Here is a 7795-nt window from a genome sequence, read left to right as displayed (position 1 = left end):
GGTAAATATTCATATATCAAACTAAAATAAAATTATTAATACATTTTTAAAATGAAAAATATATAACTATAAATTATGAAATCTAATTCATATTATATTTCATTCAAATATAACAAAATTTATACCATACACTAAAACAGTAAAATTCAACCAATATTTAGTAAGAAGTCTTTCACGCATTCACTCTTGTGTTTCAAATAAGCCATTAGTAGGTTTGTTTATTCTACTACATGGAAAATCATCTAGCATACATATTAGTTTTTCCTTCCAACCATCACCAAAAACATGTAAGTTCCACTTTTCACACCGAACTACACCATTATCTACAATTCTTATATTTTATTTATTACTCTCAACAATACTTGATGGCCCGACAAATTAACTGGTATGTGCATCAATCTAAATTGATCAAAACATCATTTCAGCACACACCAAAACGTATGAAAATTTAGTTCAACATCAAAAATTGCAACAAAAAAAAAAACAAAACTCGGGATGTGAGACAAGATTTATACACAATCCATATTATAGAGGAAAATGTGAAAGCTTGGAGTATCCAATAGCCTATTTTTAAAAGTCTTATTAGAAAATAAAATATGGAGAAATTAATATGAATTACAACTATATATACTAGCATCATAAAGAAATTTACTTGAGGTGTGTAAAGATTTGCAATAGTGAGACCAACGAATATATCACTCTTAAATTTTGAAGATTATAACTTCTCCTCTTAATTTTTTGGATTATGGCGTGGGTATACAAAAGGGTTAAAAAAAATTTTACTTTGTTTGGGTTTTTAAGGATCTTAGAGTAATCATCAGCAAAGAAAGATTCTTTAACAATATTTTGAAATTCTTTGTATTATTTCTGTTTTGGAGGTCCCTTTGCTTGTAAAACATTGAAAGCACTGCAACAGAAAATACACTATTGAAGATAACTAATTAATTGCCTAAATGACATGAAAGATGATGCTAAAGAAACATAGGAAACATAATAGAAATATAGAAGTTGAGGAAAAATGAAATGACCGAAATCAAAAATCAATATCTAATAAGACTACTTGAGTTATGTGCAATTGGTGCGTGCAATCTTCATGAACCTCTTTATACACTTCCATCCACATCAATTTGAACAATAAATTAATATGGCATCATAATCAATGGTCTAAGTTTTTGTTGATGGTGTAATTCTTTTTGTCGAAGTAGGAATTCGATAGAGTCTATATTAGCGGTATTCGACGGAGAATAGAATACAATAAGTAGTTATTGAAATGCATGTAGTGGTCGAAATGTATAGTTGTTGAAGGAGCTAGCCTCGAAGGAATTAAACTTAGCATTTTTGCATGTTTTAGCTGAGTTAGTTAGTTAGTTAGTTAGAGATATTTTGGTGTACAAGTAATCTCAGCTATAAATAAGAGAGGTGATTCATACCCTTAATGCGTGGAAAAAAATTGAGTAAAATTTCCGTTTGAAAGTAGAGAGAAACTCTGCAGAATCTTCTTTTTCTTCTCATTTTCTCTCAAACCCTAATTTCTCTTTTCTTCCCCAATTCATCTTTATTTCTTCTAAAAATTTCTATGAAGCGTGAATCATCTTGCAACCAAAGTATGGTTGATTCATTCGAGTGAAGAATGAAGAATAAAAGGTGCAATCAATTAGAAAGATTAATTCTTGTTCATTAAGATTGATTCGAATCAACTCCTAAATTGGGGTTTAATTCCAACATCTTGATTGTTGGGTTTCAAGTGTTAAAGCCTCACATCAAATAGGAATGGGGGAAAAGTTGGGTTTATAAAAGAGGTGATTCATACCCTTATTACCTTAAGATTTTGGGGATATATGGTGTCAATATCTATTGTAACCATGAACGTTTTGCCCATTGACACTTATGGGCCTTGCTCCTTGGACTTCCTCAACTAGTGGTATCTGAGTACTAGTTGAATCGATTGGGGAGTGGAAGTGGATCCTAGTTTGGATCAAGACTAATGATGTGGGTGACTCATAATTGTGGGGGGGATTGTTGAGTTTCAATTATTCAAGTCTCATATCAACTAAGAATTGATGAAATGTTTGATTTATAAGATAGGTGGCCCATACCCCCCATTACCTTCAAGTTTTTGGTGGATATGTGGTGTCAAGGTCTCTTGTATGTGTAGGGTGTTAGTAATAATTTGTATGTGTAGGGTATTAGAAATAATTTTAGAAAATAAAAGACTTAGAGTTATATTTTGGGGATAGGGATTAATCAAGAGTGAGGTGTTTATTTAAGCTATCTATAATAGCATGGAGTATGTGTGGGTAAGGTGGTGGAGAGAAATGAAATTTATGAAAAGTGTTGAAAATTTTTGAATATTTTTATTTTTCGTAGCCTTCACACTAAAGCACAATATTGTAAAACTATGTGAAATGAGTTGACACAATTTAGAATGATGAAAAAAAATCCAAATTTAATGTTTTGATTGAATAAAACATAGGTTAAATATACGATACCTCCTTGAAATGTAGGCGAGTTTTGCTTTATCCCCTACAATATTTTATTGAATTCCCCCCTAACCGTATAATTTGAACACTGAATTTGGAAGGCGTAAATAAATAAAAATATATATTACAGAGGGATAACTTGTGCACCTAGAGTGCAAAAGGCATAGACTTTTAACATTTCAAGGGGGATTTAAAAAAATAATTTATAGGGGAAAACCGAATCTCGCCTACATTGCAGGGGATATTGTATATTTAACCCTAAAGACATTAATACAGATTTAGAGATTTGTATTTTCTACTTATTATTACCTCAGTCCTAAATATAGGATCCCTTTTACAAAATCACTCGAATTAAGAAAGCTATGTCGTGGCGCGAAAAATACCTAAGTATAAGGAACACTCGAAAAATAACAGAGTCGCCACCGAACTTTATTTATTCTAAAAGGAAAGAAAAAATATAAATAAAACCCGCGAAAGAAATGATAAGAAGGTCATCGCAACCAAATTAGAGTTCGGGAGTCGGTTATACAGGGAGAAGGTATTAGCACCCTTCACATATATTGTACTCAACGGGACATATTTAGTTAGCCTCGTATCAAATGTTTGCTTATGCTTACGTTATTTTCTACTCATTATGCGAGAGAGAAAGGAAAATGTTATTGGTATTTCATTAATGGGCCTGACGAGACTTTGAATCTTGCTCCTATGTATCTCCAAGTGCGATGGAAAACTCAAGGCTATGTAGTTCTTAGTGAACTTACTTGTTTTTGTTTTAGGTGACAAGAACGAGAGTCTAGACCAACACGGACGAGTGTTGAGTAGAGGGTTCGCGCTTGGGCGAAAAAGGGGATTTGAAAAAGGAATCGCACTTAAACGAGAAGGTAAATAAGCTCACACTTGGGCGAAAGGTGAAAATGCTCGCACTTGGACAAAAGATTTTTTGCTTTTTCTAAAAGTTGGCCAATAATTTTCTTAAAAGGGTGAAAAAAGAAAAAGGTTGTGTGACGAGACGTTGGATCTCGCTCATATGTATCCTCAGGTACAATGAGAAACTCAAGACATACGTAGTTCTAGGAAACTACACTAGATTGGTTAGGTTTGAAAAATGGCTTGATAATGATCAAATGTTTTGACTTTTTGAAAAATGGTTTAGTTTGAATTTAGTTTTCAAAATGGGCTTGATAATTATCAAGAGTTTGACTTTGTTTGGTTTTAAAAGTTGCACATATATAGGCAAAAAAAGTAAAATAACAATCGCACATGGGTGAGAAATAGTTGATTGATTAATTTTTTTTTAAGTGAATGATTGCACTTGGGCGAGAAAATGAAATTTAATCGATGGTGCATTTTAAATTGAATTACGAAAAAGACTTACTGTTGGACCAGGGATTGAAAATGAAAATGATTTGATAAGTATGAATTAAGGTGAGTAATCAATAAGTTCAGTTCAATTAAATGTATACAATGGTTCAAATTAAGTGAAAAGAAAATTTATGATATTAATCAAATTGCTTTTGGTATTTTTGAAAAAGGATTATTTTAGTTGTTTTTGGTTTTTTACTAATTAACAAAAGCAAAATAAATATACATGACAAATACTCACACCTCAACCGAAACCCTAAATCCACTATTTTTGTATCAGATGAAAGTAGTATTAAATTCGCAAGTAGTTGATATTGTTTTTACATGTTTAATTTGTGTGTGTGTGTGTGTGTGTATGTGTGTGTGTGTGTGAGAGAGAGAGAGAGAGAGAGAGAGAGAGAGAGAGAGAGAGAGAGAGAGAGAGAGAGAGAGAGAGAGAGAGAGATCATGTTAGCATTTATTGTTGATAACAAAAAATTATGTAAAATAAATTAGGATGTGTTGGTAAAAATAATTAACACGTTTAAAATTTAAACAGAGTCTTATAGAAAAGAACAAAATATTTCCCCAAAAAAGTGTAATACAATAACTCTAGAAATAATACAATAAAACTACATTAAAAATAAAGATAACTAACTAGCTTCAATTACATTTTTCAATTTGAGTGATTAAATTATGCTCAAACAAGCGCATTCAAGTTATAAATGAAGAAACATCAATCTCTGAGTAACTATCATTTTATTTGTAAGATTCTCTTTGTAAAACATGTTGAACCATTTGATATCATAGATAAGGGTGTTAATCATTTGGTTTGTCCTAAAGGTAATATTTTTATCCTTTCAGACCAATTTAAATTTAATAGCCTGGTAAAATATTCCACCTCCCTGTATATATAAAAACATAATAATTAATAAATATATAATAAATAAAAAAATTAACAATTAAATAACCATGTATTTCCTTACAAAATTAAATAAATATCTGTTTTAAATGTTATATATATATATATATATATATATATATATATATATAAGGAATCTTTTTCGCCTTTTTAGGCGATCACACATGTTGGATGCTCAAAAATATTAATTTTAAAGTAGAAACATAGTTATATGGACATTCATTTATTCGATCTTATTAAAAAATAATTAAAGAACTAAAAGAAGAATGTAACTAACCTGTCAATTTCCTTCTTCACTAAAGGATCTAAATCATCTTCAGAATCTTCTTTAGAGTGTTTCATTAATGGATCGAAATCATCTTCAGAATCTGCTTCATTGTATTTACTTGAAGAGGTCTTTAATGCATTACATGAACATTGAAGATGAATACAAACAAAAATTCTAGGTAAGACCATGAAAAATGTTGATCTTAAAATGCATTAAAATGAGGATACCTCACATGCAAACATTCTCATAAGTTATTCTGAAATATAATATATGGTAAGAGTCTAACCTTATTATTGTTATTATTTTCTATTGTATCTTTTGAAGAAATATCTTTTGTTTTTCCCTCCTTTCTCCTAATCTTCTTTTTCTTCTTAATTGTTGAAGTACCTATCATATATGTCAATTTATTTGTATCTTTATGATAGAGAAAATAAAAAATAAAAATTATAAAAGTTTTATAATCTCTAAGGAGACTTTAATACAAAAAAAATAGGAATGAAAAAATGGAAGAAAAAAATAGGCTATAAAAAAGTGATTTCTAAGGAAAACATTAAATATTACCACAATCTGGCCCATTAATATATTTAAGTAAATCATTAATCGAGCGTTCATCTTTTGGTTTCTCCACAACCTTAACATCATGAAACACAAGAAGTTTTATTATATAATTTTCATTAAACAATTGTAAGAGAATATATTAATTCAATTCTTTAGAAACGTATGTAATTGAAAAGATAGAACATGCCTTCAATGTCTTTCTCACTCGTAGTTCTTGATTCTTTATTTCAGAAAATTTCTTGAAAAGTAGGATCCGTGAATAACCAGTCATATTTTTTATATTATCAAAATTTTCCTCCTATCAAAATGTCCAATAAAAATTTAAGAAACATCATAGTTTTATTTAAGGGTCACATAACTAGATATAGGTCATATCCACATACCTCGTCAAGGTCATCATTTAGATGAAATAGTTTAGAAACTTCTTTAGGAGTTTTTCCTTTAGTTTGTTGAGCAAGTTCTTTGCAAGTCAAGTCAACCAATGGTGTTATTTCCAGACTTACAGCAGCAGTTCCTAACTCAATCAAAGTCTTTACATCTTTTGAAATAAAAGTCTCGGCAAAAGCTTTGCAGTCCTATAATTGTAACAATCACGTGAAAATACTTGTAGTGTAAAATATTTTAACTAGAATATCTCTAATTATTAGAAATTAACAAAAAGTTAACAAAAAGTTAACAAAAAATATATATATTTATTCGTAATTTTGAAATTTCAAATGTTTAGTGACATAATTAAATTTGAGTTTAATTTTTTTTCGCTTGTCCAATAATTTGAATTAAACTTTTTTTTAGGAAATAAATTAGGAGGACTGAAAAATTATAAATTTCTTCTCAAAACAAGAAAAAATTGAATCATGAGAGTTAACAATATTCCATACCTTTTCGGGGCGTCCTATTATTTGATAAGATCGACAATAATCAAGTATTAAACCAAACATCGTAGATGTAACACAAGGTGGAAGAGATACTGCAGAGACTTTAGAAAACCCCTTATAATTTTGAACAATTTCTCGACAAATGATTGGGCAACACTTAGCCACCGACTTCTCTATTTGTTGAAATAAACCATCCTTAGTTTGAATCCATACATATGATTCCATCTAAGAAATATAACCAAAAAAAAGTTAGTAAGCTAAAAATTTATGCAATCATGTGCATCTAAATTTACATGCATATCTTAGATTTGAAATAATTTAGTCGTCAATTTCTTCTCTAAATTATAGAGATTTATTTCGCTTTACTTGTTGTGAGATGAGAACATGTATTTTAAATGAAGAAGTGTATATGCATTGAAGGTTAAACTCAACCAATATATAATACTACTAAAAGACAATCAATAAAATAAAAATTAACATATTAAATAAATATAAGTAATAAATTAAGGTGGAAACTTATAATTACCTAACAAATTTGGTTCACTTTACCTTACTTTATATTAAAAGAGTGGTGTAATATGATATCATACCTCATGGTTCAATTATATACCATAAATTTCATTCAAGATTGGCCAAATCATAATAGCAAAATCTATTCTAAACATATGTTACTGGAAAATTTAAGATTGAGGGTTGTTTAATTTATAACGATTACGTTCCTAAGTAAAAGGTTGAAAATGAAATTAAATATTATCAACATTCAAAATAAAATTTTATTGTTTAACAATCAATCAAACAAAACAATAATAAATCCTATATAAGTCGTTGACAATCAATCAAACAAAGCAATAATATATCACATATTAGTCATTAGTAACACATTTTATATTTTTTACATTGAGAATCAATCATAATCATTAAAAACTTTAAATTATTTGATGAAATTTTAATTTTTTATAATGTCACACATACAGTTTCATTTGATATTTTTGACTAACTATGTTAATATTTCAAATATTTATTGTAACATGCATTTAGTTGACTAAATAATCCTAAACTAAAATTTAGAACACTCCAACGAAATTATATTTTATTGAGTATTTTTTTACAATACTTCAAAAATATAATAATCAATTTACTTTTCCAGAATTACATGTAACTAATTCAAAAATATTAAATATTTTGTGTTAAAAGTAAAACATGTGAGAGAAAGGATGATTTCAATATTTAGATTATTAAATGAAATAAGATTGATAAAAAAAATTCTGACAAAAATAAAATAAAATAAAAACAAAAGGTCATTAAACAATTTTAAAGTTCAATGTTCTCAAACTTAATCATGAAAATTATT

At 28.6% G+C, this 7795-nt stretch overlaps 1 protein-coding gene across 1 annotated transcript; it reads right to left on the bottom strand.

Annotated features, from left to right (window-relative positions):
• Nucleotides 1–4644: 4644 nt before the first annotated feature.
• On the bottom strand, nucleotides 4645–6507 carry LOC131621958 (SKP1-like protein 20). The gene is made up of 7 exons (XM_058893023.1): nucleotides 6448–6507; nucleotides 5953–6144; nucleotides 5757–5867; nucleotides 5573–5642; nucleotides 5298–5398; nucleotides 5021–5139; nucleotides 4645–4726 (listed from the first exon to the last, which is right to left on the bottom strand). Exons 1-7 carry the CDS (start codon nucleotides 6505–6507, stop codon nucleotides 4645–4647), a joined length of 735 nt encoding a protein of 244 aa, XP_058749006.1.
• Nucleotides 6508–7795: the final 1288 nt, after the last annotated feature.

Source organism: Vicia villosa, unplaced genomic scaffold (genome assembly GCF_029867415.1).
Source record: "Vicia villosa cultivar HV-30 ecotype Madison, WI unplaced genomic scaffold, Vvil1.0 ctg.000015F_1_1_5, whole genome shotgun sequence".
NCBI lineage: Eukaryota > Viridiplantae > Streptophyta > Magnoliopsida > Fabales > Fabaceae > Vicia > Vicia villosa.
Note: the sequence above shows the minus strand (reverse complement) of the source record. Positions and strands in the feature narration are given on the sequence as shown.